At 33.4% G+C, this 19,572-nt stretch overlaps 1 protein-coding gene across 3 annotated transcripts in view; it reads right to left on the reverse strand.

Moving 5' to 3' along the window:
* Window positions 1-19,572, reverse strand: part of CUL3 (cullin 3) — an 80,647-nt gene that overhangs the window by 23,255 nt on the left and 37,820 nt on the right. For all 3 annotated transcript variants that reach the window (XM_079134523.1, XM_079134522.1, XM_079134524.1), the window contains 3 exons: window positions 4,593-4,753; window positions 3,442-3,556; window positions 908-1,136 (listed from right to left, as the gene is read on the reverse strand). In XM_079134523.1, coding sequence (XP_078990649.1) covers window positions 908-1,136; window positions 3,442-3,556; window positions 4,593-4,753 — 505 coding nt within the window. The remainder of the gene's footprint in view (window positions 1-907; window positions 1,137-3,441; window positions 3,557-4,592; window positions 4,754-19,572) is intronic.

Here is a 19,572-nt window from a genome sequence, read left to right on the forward strand (position 1 = left end):
CTCATATCTCCATGTAGGTTAGAGATGCTATAATTCAACTACGCCCAGAAACTTCATCAAACATTTTCTAGTCCCTAATCTCCAGTCTAGATCAGGACTCAAAAAGTTCATGGACCAAATACATCTGGCTCTTTTTTGTCCAGCTCATAATCTATGAATGGTTTTCACATGTTTGAATGGTTGGGGATGGGAGTGAAAAAATATGTATGTATTCAGTAACGTGAAAATTACAAAAAGTTCAAATTTCAGAGCCCATAAATAAGGCTTCTAAAAACATAAGTCCTTTTCCTTTGTGTTACTGTTTATGGCTACTTTTTCACTATGATAGCAGAGATGAGTAGTAGACTATATAACCCATAAAATATTCACCACCTGGACCTTTACAAAAAAAGTTTTCCAACCCCTGATACAGACAATTTTCCAAGAGTTCCTTATTTTAGAAAATATGGCAAATATACTAGAATATTATTTTTGTTTTACAAAAAAGGTTTGCCAGAAAAGTACTTTAAAATGGGAATTTCTCTGGTTTAAAAGAACAAATTTATAATCAATTTTCCATGAACTTCTCACATATTCAAAAACTATTTTAAAATACAAAGAAAGGATTCTATAAGATGGATAAAACTCTCTTCTCTCTCTTCTCTTGTATCCTTGTCTCTTCATAATTTTCCTTTAAAAAAAACCTTTACTCATTCCGTACCAGGGTAAATAAATAAATAAAGACTCAATTCACTGAAAATACCCAAATCTTCACTTATAAGACATTGTAAAGCTTTATAATTAAATCCCATTAAAATGAAAAGTGATAAATTACATACACAACCAAAATCTTTTTGTAGGAGAATAAAAATTTATTAGCAATAAGGTAGAAAAAGGATTTAGTTACTTTTTAATTGGTAATGCTCACCTTCTGTCTTTCCATTTTTCAACATATGTACTAGACCAGAATTCTCCATTTCTACTATAGTCTTCATGTGCTTGGAAATGAGTTCTCTCTCAACTACCTTTACGATGGGCTCTTCAGTTGATTTGTCAAGGCAGTGCATCACCCGTTCTATTTCTTCATTAATTCTAGCTTCTACTTTCTTTATATATACTGAAGCACTGTTTTCTGCTAAAAATTTCTGGCTTTCCATCTGCAATTAAAAAGCAGATATTGATATGTATGTGTAGGTATATATACATATTATTTAAATGTAGAAGGAAAACATGTTTCCACTTTTAACTTGGTTTCTACAGTGTTTATAAGGACCATTAACATTTCCTCATTACATACTTATATAGTCTGAATTATAGTCTTCAAAGCATTTAAGTAAAACTAAATACATTATCTTTAAGCACTGTTTTTTCAAACTTTGCCAATGTACTTCAAATGGGGAAGCCTCTGATCCCAAATGCAAATTAAAAATTTTTCTTTGTTGCATTTTATTGTAAAATTATAACTATGAAGATTAATCACGCTTATTATAAGCTTAGTAGGCATACTGCTGGTTACTAAAGTTCTCCAGCCACCCCATTCCCAGATTCAAAGGAATATAAAGTTTAAGAAATAGAGCTTTTAAATAACTAATACTCTTGACCTGCTAACACCAGTCTTATAGAAGTTTCCCTAAATTATAAATGGTATCCCAATAATTTTAACTGATTTGATACTAGCATTAATGTATGTGTATCTGAGAATTACATAATAGAAGACATGTTGACATAAACTTTATGTACAAATTTAATAACATTCCCTACTTTGTTTACAAAAAGTAGTTTTAATCCTTAAAAACAATCCAGTCCTTAGAAGAAACATTAAAACACTGAACAAAAATCTTGGTGGGACTACCTCCACTCACTATTATAAACAGCACATATTAATATTTACACATATTTACACATGTACCACTGTAGTAAATTTTGGTAATGAAGGAAATTAAAACTCTGAAAATGTAAAAATACTATAAAAATATGTAAAACTGGTGGACATATAGATAATAAAGACCACTTTCTACATTTTAGTATTTCATAAAGCATTTTCTGGGCTCACCAGTGCGGCCACAAGGGTATGTCTGAAGTGCTACAAACAGATTTGGAAAAAAGAAAGCAGGAAGTCCATTCTTTGTTCCTTTATGGGTAAATGACACCAAAATTCACTCAACTCTTTCTTAATATGCATCTAATGGTCTTATAAATATCTACCGAATTATTAAAAGTTATTATAATTTTGTATTCACTGTGTTAACTGGAGTAAAAACTTTCAATCAGTATTCTACTAAGACATCCTTTTTGGCAACATTATAAATTCCTACAAATGCAGATAGTTGCAAAATTTAAGCAGGATGTTCATCAACATTACCTTATAAATACTGTCATATCGGTGCTCAATTATTTTTATTACCATGATATCATTACAAATCAGTACTACTTTAGTTCAGCTTCACTGTTAACTATTTAGTTGGTTTGGGGTTGGCCTATAATTTCCTGGTCAATAACTTTTAAGGCAGATATGCAGTTTAGAATTATGCATAACCCCATGTTTATTTTACTAGTAACCGATATCACGAACAGCCTATGTGGCAAGAATCCATTGGTGATATGCAGCCTGTGAATTTACAATACTTAAAAAAATCTGTAACTCATGAATACAATGTAAGGTGTTAAGGATATTTCTAAGTTTATATGTCTTACAACATACAATCAAAAAACCAATTCTTTAAATTCTTCAATTTTTTTATCCACAAGCTCCTCCTCTGGAACATGAGAATGTGTAGTAGTTGTGTTTTGTGGTAGCTGTTGCACTGTCCCCTTCCCCAATGAGCCAGGAAGTCAAAACAAGTTCAAAATGTTAGAAAACTAATGTAATGGTTAATCTGAACTGTCAACTTGATCGGATTAAGGGACACCAATGATTAAGAGGCTTCTGGGTGTCAATGAGTACGTGTTTAGGAATGACTGGAATGTGGGATAGTGAACTGAAGTGAGATCCTCCCCACACGTGGGCAGCACTGCCCAATAGTGATGGAATAAAAGTTGGAAGAACAAGGAAGCAGATGCAGATGCAAGCTCGGCTCTTCCTGAACAGGTTCTTGATTGCTGCTTCCATCATCTGAGGATATCAGACTCTCCCTTCTTGGCTCTTCTAAAGCGAACTCTGCCAGGATTCTCTAGGTAGTTTCCAGAAGCCTAGGTCTCAGACTGGGGTAGCACTGTTGATCTTTCTTGTTCTGGGGCTTCTGTGTCTTGGACTGTGCAGCTGCTGGCTCTTCCAGCTCTCCAGCTGCAGGTGGTCACTATGGACTATCCAGCTTCTGGTCATGTAAGCCAATCTAATAAATTCCCTTTTTATAATCATACTTCCTGTTGATTCTGTTCCTCTAGAGAATCTTAATACAACTAAAAACATTCAATCATGTTAAAAACATGTTAAGAGCATTTATTTACATTTTCACTGATTACCTGAAAAAATTCTGCAGACATTTCCAAAAAAGGAGCCTCAAAATCTTCTTCATAGACAGATCTTCCTTCAAGACCTAAAATCATTAACATCTGGCAAGCATTTCTTATTGCGCCTCTGTCAAAAGAATTCACATCACTTGATAATCCAATTACATTATAGATTAATAAAGATTCTAAACAGTAGTTAGAAGTATCTTCAGGAACTTTTAGTTTTTATCAAACTGAACAATCTCCTATAAGTGACTCCTTTATAACAAAGACTTAGAGTAATTTTAATTAAAAAATATCCTGACTTCACATCTATTTAAGTTGCTCTTACTATCTTCTAACTTAAGATTTTTAAAGAAAACATGTTTAAAATATTTAAATATTTTCATGGTACTTAAAAACACAGGTTGTAGAAGCAGGGAGGAAGGCAGACAAGGCAATTAAGGTTGTACTGTGAGAGATGAATGTAGCTACTTCTAGGAAAAATAATTTTTTTGTACAAAATGGCATTTGGGCAATCCTAATCAGGCATCAAAGCTGAACCAGTAAAAAACCTGGTAAGTTTTCAGCAAAGAGTTGCTCTTACATGTTTCAAACTGCTCTAGCAGTACCACCACAAAAAAGGGAACAGAACACATAACTTAGTATTTTTTAGTTAGAGTATGTTAGACAGTTCTGTCAAAAATATTAAAAATGAAGGTTAGACAAAAGCCCAACTGGGTGCAGTAGCATGTGCCTGTAGTCCCAGCTACTCAGGAAGTTGAGGCAGGAGGATCACTTAGGCCTGGAGAAGAAATAAAAATGCTACAAAGGAAGGAAGGAAAGAAGGAAGGAAGAAAGGGAGGGAGGGAGGGAGGGAGGAAATCAAACAAAATGCCAACATGAAGAATCAAAAGGGAAGACCAATGGCTGCTTTGTTTTGCAAAATTGTTGTTTTAAAAAAGTCTAGTACAGTCTCAAAAATATAATAGATGTGTGCTTAAATTCTAAGTAGTAATGGTAGGTTTTTGAAGATTTTTAACAAGTACTAAACATTCAAGCTTTTATTTATTTTAATGAAAACTATGAAAGAGAGTCACTTCTTAAAACACAAGCACTAAAAACCCAAAGCACATTGGGGTGGCAGGGGGCAAACCACAAGAGTAAAAAGGTAAATGATATACCTGTCTACAACTTCTCCTTTCCGCTCTCTTGCAATCATATCCAATAGCGTTTGTCGAAGATGATCCCTAATACACCCATAACGTACAACTTGATCTCGAAAAATAATTAATCCCAAATTGTAGACATTCTCTACGTTATTTTGTTGTACATATACACGGTCCTGCAGTTAAAATAAAATCATGTAAATATAAGAACAATTCTTACAAACACATCAAAATACTTATTGTGACCTACAATAAAAAATACGTAAATAAATTCTAAAAGCAGTCATTTCTCAGATGAGAAACACTTCAAACTAACAAGCATTACTGAATTTTCTCATACCTCCCAAGTTACATAAAATTAAGTCTTTAATTTATGATTACTGAAACAAATAATGGCTACAGATGGCTGCCCCTTTCCTCTAAGAAAATAAAGGGAAAAAGCAAGTATTGCATCCAGAGAGGCAGGTAAGCAGAAAGTTGAGGACAGGTAGAAAGGTATTCCATGCTCCAACAAGTTTCTTCCTTAAATACTGTATTGAAAGACCACATTCTCTGAAATAAATATGAACACTGAATGCAATACAGATCAACATGACTTAAGTTGATTACTACTGGAAGAAATTAAAAAGCTCCAAAGCATATAAAATACCATTAAGTATTACTTTGGGGAAAGAGCCCAAAGCTTTCACCAGATTCTTACTGGTACCTGTAACAAAAAACAAAAAACAAACAAACAAAAAATCCAGCAATGAACCAATACAACCAACTTCAGACTTCTTGTAAGGCTTCTCTCTATATAGAAAACCAATATAATCAGAACTAAAAGATTAACATGAACATAGTTCTAGCATTATTAACAATATAACTTGAATGGTAATAATCAACCTTCCAAACAATTTTAATTAAATTCTCTATGTGCAGCCCTCAGTTATATAGTTTATTTCCTCAAACCTTCTTCTTTTGTTCTTCTTATACAATGGTACACACCTATTAGCCAAAGGAAAAACCATTTCTTTCTTTTTTTTTTTTTTTTTTGCGGTACTGGGGATCAAAATCAGGGCCGTGGGCTTGTGAGGCAAGCACTACACCAGCTGAGCTATATCCCCAGCCCCAAAACCATTTCTTTTATCAGTACATTCAGTATTCTTATTTCTGTATTCCATATAATCTTATCATAATGTCATGTTTTTCAAAACAATTTTAGGGAGTTCAAAATTTTCACTGATGACTTCTCTGTTAAGTTCTTGGACTTCACATTTCCATCCTTGAGGTCTTAAATTTCAAGTTTCCCTCTGACTACATTCCTCCTTTCTTTTGACGGTTCCTATCCACTATTTCTAAAATGGTTCCTTATTTCCATTGTGACTTCCAGGTTCAACCCTTCCCTACTATAATAATGATTTTGACTTGGTTTTCAGCATAAAACAACACAAATACAGTAAAAACTAGCATAAATCTAACAATTACAAAGCAATGAGTATTCTTTTAATGACAAAAATAATTGCTCCGATTTCTGCTTAAATTAGCTATTTTATAAATTTGAGTTTTATAGTTCCAAAAACAAATTTCTATGGTAGAGAAAAGCATTATACACAAGAAAATATGTTCTACCCAATTTGATAAAAAAGAGTTAACTAAAGTCTGGTAGTAAAACTGGGAAACTATTAAACATACACATATATTTTATCTTAAACATTTTAATTAATTAAACACATTAACTTTAATCAAACACATAAATGTTCATTCAGACATTAAGATTTTTTTTTTTTTTTCGATCCTGGGGATGGAAACCCAGGTACTTGCACATGCTAAGCACATATGCTCTTCCACTGGGCTACATTCCAACCCTCTAGATATTAAGACTTTCTCTAAGCATGAGACCTCTAATTGGAGTTCAACACTGTTTTTTTTTTTTACATAGAAATATACATAATAAATTGTCCGTAATTCCTAATTTTACTTTCATTAAGGTGCAGCATAATGCTAGAGAAATTTGTGAATATAAAATCCTAGATTTTTTTTTTACAATTTCTACTCCAATGTTTAAAATTATTCACACCAAATTCACATCAATATGTAGCATTTGCCTTTATTGTCTTTCAAAAGCATTCGATCTAGTTCACCAAAGAAAAAAAATTTCACACTATTGTATCAATTTACATATTAAGTTATGTAATAACAACAAGAAAAAACATTTAAAAAACAGATACAAGTGATAGTAAAGCACAAATCTCAACTGGTAAGAGTAGAATTGAGAAACCTACAAAGTAGCCTTAATGGCACTGAAAGCACTTTTTATCAGTGAGGATGTTTTACAGCTAGAAGAGAAAGCACTGGTAAATTGTGGCGAGTCCTTTAAGTTTCAACTACTTTCAGACCTTGTGGACATTAGGTAAATCTTGTAGCAAGGACAAAAATACCTGTGTGTATAAAAAATATTACCAAGTTTAATATATACCTATTGAAAATACTAACCTCTTCTTTTGCAATGCCAGATTTTTTTGAATTTTAAAAATGTGTTCTAATTACAAATGATGGTAGAATGTATTTTGACAAGTTATACATATATGGAGTATAACCTGTCATTCTTCTGGTTATACATGATGTAGAATTACATTGGTTGTGTAATCATACATGCACATATATGATAGTAATGCCCAATTCATTCTACTATCTTTCCTATTCCTCCTTTCTTCCCTTCATTCCCCTTTATCTAATCCAAAGTACTTCCATTCTTCCCTAACCATACCCCTGATTGTGAATTAGCATCTGCATATCAGAGAAAACAATTAGCCTTTGGTTTTTGGGGATTGGCTTAGTATGATATTCTCCAGTTTCATCCATTTATTGGCAAATGCCATAATTTTGTTCTTTGTGGTAGAGTAATATTCCATTGTCCAACCCCTTTCTTAAGAAAGGCTAACAGATCATCCAATATTTGTCAGATTTTATTGCTCTTTTGTGAAAAAGCACTATTTTCAAGAATTACAAAAAAAAAAAAAGATCTGCATAATGTAATCTGCAGAGTCAAACAGTGCTTCCATATTTTCTTAGTTTTTTTTTAATACCATCTTGTTGCTGTATGATTTAAATGCCAAAATTAATTGAGTGGACAGTTAAATAATTTATAGTAAATTTCTATAGCTGTGCAACCATTGCCATAATCCAGTTTCAGAATGTTTTCATCACCCAAAACAATCTCTTTAGTTTGTTTAGAGTTAATACCCATGGCCACTCCTAGCACACCTGGCTTTCTGTCTTTATATAAATTTCCTTCTACGAACATTTCACATACAACATATAAGCTTTCGTACCTGATCTCTTTATCTCTAAGCATAAACTTTAAAGTTTAGCAATGTTTCAAGATATATTAATATTTAGTTATTTTCAGTGCTAAACAGTATTTCATTACAGATATGGAATTAATGTATTTACAAATTTGGATATAAAAATTACAATGGTAAGAATACTAAATGTGGAATTGGTGATTTTTTTGTATGGTTACTGGCTCTGCTATTAACTACGGTGTTACCCTAAGGAAGTCATTTATTCATTCTGGCCCTCAGTAAAACAAAAGGGATGGTAAAGATAATCTAAATTTTTAATGTAATTTCCTTAAAGTTTAATCCTGACCAAAAATTAATGTACATGGGGATCAAGATGTATTTTGCTACGTCTTCCTTTTGTATTTATTTTCTGTCAACCCAGGCATGGATATTCCAAAGCCTAAGCACAATGCAATACTTTTACTAGTTAAGTAGATTAATCTATAACTTTAAGGTTTATAATATTTGCTATCTCAAGCCTAAGCAAGAAGGGAAAAAGGAACAGATATGCTGACAGATTCATTCCTTCAGTACACTATGTACTGAATGAAGGGGTAGTGGGGAGTGGGGACAGGGGACTGTGAGTGTTCCAGGAGGATGCTTCAGAATAAGAAGGCATGATGAGAACATATGTTGGGGGTATGAGCAAAACACAAAACACTTTAAGCCATAAGGGAAATATAGACACTGTAGTAGTTCAGGAGCTAAAACTTTTTATCTTCCAACTTGAGATTCCAACTCTAATATATTTAAGATTCCAACTTAAATATATTAGAGCTAATAAACAGAAAAAATCCAGAAATTAATGTGTGACTATACAAAGTATACATTTACATTACATGTTTTATATTTTACTTGATTAATTACCATCAAGTAAAATAAAGGCTACAACATGCATTAACTCAAATGTTCCTGTGTATGTATGTTAAACAGAAATGTACGCACACATTTGCAGTACATCTGTGATCTAAGTATACTTCTAATGCTATATATTAAAATATCTGCTGACTGAGCATGCTAAATCTTCTGTTTATTGCCTATCTGCACTATCAAAAGGAATTCAGTCTGTAGGCATACAATGGCATTTTCACAACAGATTTTAACATGAACCTTCCTTTATTAAAAAACAGTGGTTCATTTTAGGTAATACAATATTAATTTACCTCTAATCATTTAAAGCACTATAAGGCTTTACTTTTATGTTTCCATGTTAACATTTAATTTTTTTTAAAAAATCACCTTTTTAAAGTCCCAGCTCTAATTAACATCTAACTAGCTAAGAGAATACAATCTTAAAAGTATGGACAAGATTTAAGCAAAACATCTTAAAAGAAAATAATAAAGACTGAACTTTGAAATATTTTAATCTCAGACTTTGAGCAAAATGTAGTTTGTGAGTTTGACATTAGTCACTTATCTACTGCAGAGAGCTCAACAGAGATAAAGTTGGAAGCTGCTTCTGTTTACATCGTTAGTGCCAAAATACAGATATTTAAAATATAAAATGTCCTGAAAAGCATGTCTGAAAGATTTACATAAAGGTGTGAGTTTTATCGCCACAAAGATAAATGACATTTTAAGACTCCATTTACAGTTCTCTCTAAGGGGTTGCTATTCTTCAGACAATAAAGCCTATAGTGGGCAAGAACCTTTACGGATAGGTAGACCCTGGGGTAACAGGCTAGGAACCAAAGATAAAGGGATGACATTATACCTACCTTTCCCCAGAGCTGGGCAGAAGTCAGAATGCTTGTCTATCTTCCATCATTCATAGTTATTTTGATAAACCAACTCATAAGCACATCACATGTAACATATAATATTTATTTCACAATGCTCTTCCAGTCCTAAGAAGAGCTTTTAAGACCAATTTTCCTGCCAAGAACTACTATAAGGGCTAGATTAATTAAAAAAAAGGAACTACCTATTTAAAAACAGGACAGGCAGTTCTCTTAAGAGTTTAGGTGGATAGAGATAGAGTCTTTCTCTGCTAAAAGAAAAGGGAAGCTCAACCAGGTGACCTCCACATACAACACCTTTGCCCAATGTCTACTCAAGATCTAGGACTCTTTGCACTACCAACAGACAACTGAATACCAGCAAACAAGAAGCTTGGCCCTACTATTACTGTTTCCATCATACCAGCAAAGATTTGCCTTCTCCCCTTAACTGATGGCTCCAAAGAATAAAGGTATCTAAAAAGTTAAACTAACGTATAAAAAAATGAATCTCAGCATTCAAAAGCATGCTTGGAGGTGTTTGTCAAAGCATATTATATAAAAACAAATTCTCATGAAAGCTAAATCTATTTAAAAGTCAAGGAGTGCCTTAGGATACAAGCTAAATAGTTTTACACAGGGAGTAGTATTAAAAACAAACTGAAATAAAATAATGTTATAAATCTTTTTAGTATCACGTCTATCTAGTGTTTCATATAGAACAATATTTGCTTGGAAGATGAAACAGAAGTTTAGGAGCAAATTCTATAACTAACCTTTGGGTCACATTCAACTCTGAAAATAGTACTAAAAATATAAATATGCAAAAGTCCTATGGTGCAATTATTAAGTTTAAGGGAACGCTTTATAAAAGGTTTGCTTTAAAGTACAGTAGTTCCATACTTGCACCAATACACTAATGACCAAAGGTAGTTATATATTACTAATCATTCAACTATACTTCCCTAGTTGATTCCACTTGTGCCAGGGGCAACTATGAATTTCGGCAAAGTAAAAAAGGTAAACAGTTCTGAAAGTTAGTTTATTAAGTTAGTTTGCAAGTTGGTGAATAAAACTTATAGATTTGATTAATAATTCCTTAGTTTTTTGTCCTCATAATAAGAGAATTTTAACCATGTTTTCATTCATTTTCTTTCTATACCAGAGGACGGGAAAAGAGGTACACAGATTCAAAAATCTTTACAAATATAAATATAAATATTTGTCCTGCTAATGAGTTAGAAATAAATCTTGAAAAGTTAAAGTCACATCAAAAAAGCAAACAGGCAACTCTACAGCAAGACTGCTAGAACATGTCTGAACCTGTTTTATCAAGCTTAATCACCAGGCAATCTTTTCTATCCACAAGTAATGAAATATTTTCAAGCAGGGTTTGCTTTCATTCATGAAATAAATATAGGTTAAGGAAGGCTTAACACAATGAAGATAGAAACAGAGACAACAACAGAAAGCCAGAAAAGTACCAAAAAGTTTCTACTAGAGAATCACATTGGGGTGGGAGTTAATTAAATAAAAATTTAAAGAACTGTCCCATTTCCACAATGCTAGTGTCTAACTACATTTTTAAAAGGACACCAGTAGGATATGAAATAGTAAACTGTTCAGATTAAATTTTCTGGATTTTACAATATAACTGATGAATTTAAAGGAAAAGCACAGGATATAAAATGGAAGATTTAGATATGAGTTAAGTTCAGAGTCAGTTTCTACTACTGTAAAATAGGCTCAAACATCTCTCATAGCTATGAAGGTCTTTTTGTTTGTTTTTCTAACATAAAAACAACGTAATATTTGTAAAAAAAAAAAAAAAAAAATTGCATTTAAAAAATAATTTCCAGCACCAGGCATGGTGGTACATGCCTGTAATCCTAGCTACTTGGGATGCTGAAGCAGGAGGAGCACAATTTTCAGGTCAGTCTCAGCAACTGAGCAAGAATCAGTCTCAAAATAAAATTAAAATGAAATTGAGAATGTTAGTTTAGTGCTTGCTTGCCTAGCATGTGTGAGACCTGGGTTAAAAATCCCAGTATGAAAAAGGGGGTGGAAATCCATTTAAGAATCATCTACCAAGATATGAGACAAATAAAAACCCTAGACATGTTTCTCCAAAGCTGTACAAACTGTACCAAATCGTAAGATAAAAACTCTGTTCCCTACTCCAAAATTTCATAATCTAAGACTGGGAGAACAAAAAAAACAAAAAACAAAAACAAAAACAAAAACAAAACCCCCCCCCCACACACACTAGAAAATAGACTATTAGAACCATAGGAGTAACTGCCCTTCAAGACTTGGAGCAATCAACTTAGAAGACTATCTTTTAGATTACAAGACATAAATTAGAAAGGCAAAATAATTCAGTGGTTAAGATCAATGACGCAAGAACCACATGGCCTCTATTTCAATCCTGTCTCTGCCATATAATAGGTTTGACTTTCATATTTGTTTCCATTTCCTCCTCAGTAAAATAACATCTACCTCAAAATGTTATTTCATGAATTTCCACTTACACTGAAAGGAGAGCTTCTGGCGAGGCACAGTAAGTAGTACATGACTGTAATTCCAGCTACTTGGGAGGGTGAAGAAGGAAGATCACAAGTTGGAAGTCAGAAGGCAACTCAATGAGATTGTCTCAAAATAAGAACTAAAAATGGGCTAGGGATGTAGTTCAGTGGCAGTGTACTACATAGTACAGTACTTGTGCCAATTATGTAAGACCCTGGCAATTTCCTGTAATACCAAAAAGAGAAAGGGGAAAAGTTTTTATAAGTCCAAATGCTGTAGGTAAAATAGTATGGACAGTTCCTCAAAAAAATTAAAGATAGATGGGTGGTGGTGTGGCTCAGAGGCAGAGCGCTTGCCTACCGTGTGTGAGGCCCTGGGTTCAATCCTTAGCATCACATTAAACAAACAAAAGGTACTGTGTCCATCTACAACAACAAAAAAAAAAAAAAAAAAAAAAAAAAAAAAATCAAAGGCAGAGTTAACTCATGACCCACCAATTCTACTTCTGAGCACATGCTGAGGAGATTTGAAAGCAGGATCTTGGAGAGCTATTTGTATATACCCTGGTTCACAGCAGCATTATTTATAACAGCCAAAAGATGGAAACACTCCAGGTGTCAATTGATGGATAAATGAGTATGCCAATAGTGGTATACATATACAATGGAGTATTATTATTTAGCTTTAAAAAGGAAGGAAAACTCTGACATATGCTATAACATGGATAAGCCTATGTTAAATGGAATGATCAAATCTCAAAAAGAAAAGTACTCTATGATTTCACTTATGAGGTACTTACAGAGGTCAAACTCATAGACACAAAGCACAATGGTGGTGGGCAGGGTTTCAGTTCTGGAAGATGAAGAGTTCTGAACATTGGAGTGGTGATAGCTGTACACAATGTGAATGTGTTTAACAGTACTGAATTATACAATTAAACATGATTAAGATAGTTTTGTTATGTATATGTCACCACAATTTAAACAACAACGATGAAGCCCAAAAGTCAACTGTTTAAAAGTATCAAAGAGTAAAAAAAGAATCTGGACTAGTGGGGCCAAACTTCTGAAGAAAATGTTAAGTACACTGAGTACTGCCTCACACTTCCCTTTGCTCATTCCCCTGGGTCATTTGCCATATTTATCTGAAAGAAAGAAAATAAGAGGCCAAGCAGAAAGTCTCAGAAGGGGCTGGATATGAAGCTGCTGGGACTTAAAACAAGTCAAACCAGAAATTCTCAACTTTCCACTGTGAATGTATACTGAAACATCTAAACCCTCCCCAACCCCTAAGAGTATCTTGAGGTCTATAAACTGAGAGATTAGTGTAAGACTTGTAGTAGGGAAAGAGAGAAGTTAAAATTCTAGGCATGGTAATGCAGAAAGCAATCTGGTAAACACCTAAGGCTTTCAGAGGGGCTGGGTCCCTTGTCTAAAGATATGCCCTGGAAATAAAAACAAAGTGAAAACAAACCAACATTAACAAAACCTAAAAACAATTTCATCTAGATCCCAAAGCTCTTCCCATACTCTGCATGTCTGCTAGAAAAAAATTAAAATTTTCTTTGGAGGAAGTACCATCTAGGGTCTCCAGTTTTTCACATTTAACACTGGCATTCAACCCAAAATTTCCAGGCTCGCCTCTCTTCCCTATAAGCAAAACAAAAAAACAACTCAGGATCAAATATCTTAAAACTTAAGGGGGACGAGGCAGAATCCCAGGAAGTTGAAGTGTTCTAAGATCCTTATGTTATCCAGACCATGGTTAAAAAAAAAAAAAAAAAAAAAAAGGCAAAAAACTGATAATGTACAAGGAAGTTCATCTTAACCTCTAAAGCTCTAAAGTAACCACTAAAATAAAATATAAATGGTGAGCTAATAAGAGGGAGATGGGAAAATAAAGGGAAAAAAATGGAAAAAGCAATAAAGAACAGGGAAAAAAAAAAGAGTAGGATGCTTGATTTAAACCCAAATGTATCAATAATTACATTAAATATAAATAAACCGTTCAATTAAAAAAAAATTGTCAGATGGGGTTAAAAAGCACATTACTATATGGTACATATGCCACACCTCAAATGAAAGAGTACATAAAGTTTGAACTGAAAGGATGGGAAGAAGTTTGCTACTCAAAACATCAACCAAGGAAAGCTAATATACTAATATCAGACAAAAGATTTTAAAGCAAGTCTTACTAGAGATAAGGAAGGATATTCCACAGAAATAGAAGAGTCAAATTCAACAGGAAGATAAAATAATACTGTTTATATTCATTTTAAATAAAACCTCAAAATACAAAAATTAAAAGGAGAAACAGATAAATCCACAATGCAATAAAAAAGATTTTAACATTTCTCAAAGCTGACAGGACAAACTGACAAAAAAAATTTGGTAATGATATGGATGATGTGAATAACATGCAGACTTGGTTAATATACCTGACCAAATTGACAATCCATGACTGTAGGCTAATAAATTTAAATTCCATTAAAAACTTCTCTTAGTAAGACACCATTAAAACAGAGAAAAAAGAATTAGAAGATAATTCTCTTGAAAATCATGTGTTTAACAAAAGACTTTATCCAGAATAAAGAAACGCAAAAGAAATTACTAAGAGATATAAAACAGATATAAAAAATGGGCAAAAGATGTGTGCATTTTTATGTTATATATCAAAAGTTTTTCAAAACTATAAAAAGGATTTTCAAATTGGCATAGCATTATAGAGGATTATCAAGTAGTATTTCTGGAGAGTTCTAAGTATTACAACCATCAAGTCAATAACTTCTAATGACAATTATTCTTAGAAAGTCACTTCCTTCAATGAGAATTTCAGTATCAGATTCAAAATCAAAAATGAGAAAAAACTAAGAACTTTCTATATGCTTTTAATAGCTTGGAACTGGATCATAGACAACATCACTGTTCTCAAGTTAGATATGGGAAACCAGGTTTATCTTCCCAAAAGAACTTCTATATTACCAATTTGCCAATGAAAGAAGAACTTAGAAAATGGAACCATAGTAATATAAGAACAGTGTTTGGTATATCATACACACGCAGTAAATTCTTGCTGAATGAACTTACCTACTCATGAAACTGAGGCGAATGTTAACTCTGGGTTTATCATAAATTCTATCAAAAAAGTCAATTAAGTTAATTCCGTATGGTGAAGACCACAGGCTTTGAATTAAAAAAAAAAAAAAAAAAAAAAACTTTGGTTAAACAGTAACTGTATGATCTTTGGCAGGTTACTTAATTTCTCTAACCTTAGGTGTTAATCTTTCTAACCTAAATTTCTTCATCTACAAAAATGGAAATTACAGTAAATAAACTTGAAAGTCAGGTGTTTAAAATAATGCGGTGATACAGCTGAGTAATAAAAGACAGCTGTTGCTGCAGACTCAGAATTTCTACTTTTCAAAGAAACACAATAAAAATTTTAACTTTATCACTTTCCCAAACTACTGCTTAAAAGTAACAACAAAAGTGATACTGTGAGGGCTAAATGACTCAATACACTAAAAGTGCTTAAAATAGTGTTTGGCACACACTAAGGAGTAAGAAAAGTGTTATCTGCTATTATAATAGCACTGGACAGACTCATAGTCAATCAAGGATATATCAACCCACTTTAAAAGTTCTCAAAGAAACTGTGATCAACTTAATACTAATCTACTCATACTTCCTGTTTTCTCCCTTACCATTCCCCAGACGTCACTCTAGCTGTTCACTTTCAATGTTAAAATGGTTTGAAGCTTCAGAGCTGCTGTGTGTGGTGGCACATGCCTGTAATCACAGCAACTCAGAAGGCTGAGGCAGGAGGACTGCAGTTCAAAGTCAGGCTCAGCAACTTTGGCCCTAAGCAACTTAGAATGGCCCTGTCTCAAGATAAAAAATAAAAAGGGCTGAAGATGTGGCTCAGTGGTTAAGAGTCTACAGGTTCAATCCCTAGAACCAAAAGCAAAATAAAAACAACAAAACAAAATCAAATAAACAAAAAACTTTAAAGTTGAAAGGGTGCTAAACATCTAAAATCTAATCAACATTCCTTCAATATTCAAAAATCCCTTAAAGTTGAAAATAAAAGTATGTGGTATGTGGATGCAAAAATACCTACTTCTAGAAGAGCTGGTCAACATACCTTAAGTACTCACCAAGACATCTATGACTCCCAGAAGGATAACAACTGGAGTTCTTAACCAATGAATTTGTTTTATTGATAAGGAAAGCAAGAATCTTAACCAGAGAGGTTAAATGACTTAAGCAAATTAATGACAAAGTGGGAACTAAAGTCAAGAATATCTTAATTCATCATTAAATATTTTTCTCACTACTCCAAATTTCCATATATTGGTAGCATCCACTTTATGTACAAAAGTTTCATTCCATTTACTCCATCAAGATATAGGTGCTCTATTTTTGCCTATGCAAGAGGGTCTACTTTATGCTGAAGAGTGTAAACACTGAATACTTGTTTCCCTAAACTTATCACCATGAACTGCTCAATCATCACTGTACACATAAGAAACCAGTTCACAGATCACAGTAAATGTGGTGTTTAAGGTTCCATTAATTTATTTCATACAGATGAGAAACATCCAATAACAGTTAAAAAAAAAAAATAACCATGTATAATAAAACCAAAATAAAACATAAAGGAAACATAAGCTGAGATGGAAAACAAGGAAGAAATCCTAATTATTGAGCACATTCTTAACCTTTACAGTATTTATGATGATGCCCTGGCTTTATTTTACATAAAGGTGAGTACTTAGCTTTTGACCTAGCTACAAAAAATGCCATTGTCTTGGATATCTCAGTCAGATACAAAAATTAGAGCATGTATAAGAAAAGCCTGTCTTAAAACAGATCCCTCCTGCAAAAGATAAGTTCGTGTAAATGTTCAACAGGCATGAAGCTTAGTAGTCCAGTCAGTGGATCCTATTTTCTTCTAAGATGTCATCCTGAAGCAGAAAAGATGCCAGGGAAGTCTCTACAGTTATTACCAAACTTCTCCAAAATGTGCAATCTGAATATTATGAAGAAAGTGTTTTTGGGGAGCTAAAAGCACCAAAATCCACAGGAGAAATTACAGACCCACAGTTCCATCATTTCCTTGTTCTCATTGTACCTGTTTTTTTTTTTTTTTTTTTTTTTTTTTGCAGTGCTGGGGATTGAACCCAGGGCCTTATGCTTACGAGGTAAGTACTCTACCAACTGAGCTATATCCACAGCCCTCATAGTATCTCCTGACCTTGCAGGAAACAAACTCTCCTTCAACAACAGCTTACAGTGTTTTTCTCAGTTCAGTTCCTTGCTATGTACTACGTTTGGTAATCACAACATTCATACTAACAAGCAATCTCACATACTCCTAAAATTTTCATCCCTTATCTTATCAAGATTCCTTTCAGTCATATACTGAATAAACAAACCCTCAATCTTACCTTCAGAAGTTATCAAATAACTCTGGCACAGAAGATCATCTTTTTCTTTCCACTCCTGCTACTTTGTTACATTTAAATGAATGTTCTCACCCTTACTGAATCTAATATTTCTATTTCCTGGAACCTTATGATTCGCTTGCCTCCTTAAACAGCATGAACCCATGATCAACCACTTCAACTATGCTATTTTAGAATTCTCCCCCACCAACTCCAAAATGAAAAAAATCAGTTGGTTCTCCTTATTTTGAACATTCTTCGGAGGCTGCTACATACTCCTGGGTCTACTCTACAAAATCTGTGCTAAACATACATGAATTATGCCCTCACAACGACAGATTATCCATTTATTTACATGCAGTTGACCCTGCACAGCAGGCCTTCCAAACTCTGTTCTTTTATTAGTTTCCTATTGCTGCTGTAAAAATTATCACAAATTTAGTTGCTTATTACTCTCTTAAAATTCTAGAGTTCAGATGAGAGGGCTAAAGCAAGGTGCTGGCAGGGCTGGTTCTTTTAGGAAGATACAAAGCGGAAATCTACTTCCATGCCTTTGTTGTATTCCCTGAGTAGAGGCCCATTCTCCATCTTCAAAGAGATTATCACTCCACTCTCTGCTTCTGTCATATTACCTGGTCCTTCAACTCATGATATCTCCTGCATATGTCTTGTGAGGACCACTGTGATCACATCAGGCCTATAAGAAAGGTTGTGAATAATTTCATCTAAAGTTCCTTAAACATGTCTGCAAAATTTCTTTTGACATATAAGGTTAATATTCCCAGGTTCCAGAATTAGTCATGGACATGTTAATGAAGGAAGTCATTATTCAACTTACTACTTTCTGCAAACGCCCAACAACTCACATGCTTCTGTCGGCCTAAACTAACACTGTCATCTTTATAAGCTGGGTAAGCATCAGCTATCTCCTCTTTATCAAGTAGTGATTCTCCTTTCCCAGGTCACTCCCTGTATCTTTGAATTTATCCTCCCCCCCAATCTTCTTTAAGGATTTGAAATTTTCTTCACCAGAAAATTTTATGTAGAAAATGTCTCATGCAGTCTTTTATTAATCCTATATACCACAACAGAAAATGATTTCCCTTCTCCTCTCTCATTAATTCTAGTTGCTCAAGTTGGCCTACAGAACACTATCCATAAACCTAATTTTTCTTTAATATTGCATTCATTTTCAGAGTTGAAGAGAAAAATGAATAATATTAATACAAATTATATCAATAACATAATATGACAAACTCTCTCTACAAAATACTAAAAAATATTTTCCTAGTCATTAGTATTTTGAAAAATTAAAACTTGAAAATGAAACTTCTAATAACTAAATCCAAACTATATTAAAGGCTGAACATGTAATCACTTCTTTGAGAAAACAATGAATTTTTTTAAAAAAATTAAGTAAAGCAGGGTCTAAACAGGTAGTACAAGTCTCAAACATTAGGGAGGAGTGGAGTGGCAGAAAGTAGAGAACACATGTTCTATCCAGAGATATGTATACTTTTCTTTCTGAAAATAATGAGCTTGCCAAATAACAATGTCACGAGACAAATTTTGACCAATGCCTGTTTCCAAGTAGCCAGTGATTTCATTTTTAATACCCAGAGTCAGTATATCCATTGGTGCATACACTGAGGTTCATGCATGACATTTTCGATACACCTCCTTATTAAGAGTAAAAAAGTCAGTTGAGTGGGTAGTAGGTGGAAGACAGTGAAACTTCTCTCTTCCTTCTCCCAGATTGAGATCTAAAATTCCAAGGCAGAGAAGGAATCACAGAAAATGACATAGGTTCTATGTAGGTATAACTTGGAAGGACATGGCCAGGAAGTATGACCTGAGATGTCTAGGATGAGGTGAAAAATCTTCAAAGAAAACAAAGCAAATATCAACAGAAAAATATTTACTTGATTTTTGGGAAATGAAAGCATGTTATTCATCTTGACTGGGGTACTGGTTACAGA

Source organism: Sciurus vulgaris (genome assembly GCF_902686455.1).
Source record: "Sciurus vulgaris genome assembly, chromosome: 3".
Lineage (NCBI taxonomy): Eukaryota > Metazoa > Chordata > Mammalia > Rodentia > Sciuridae > Sciurus > Sciurus vulgaris.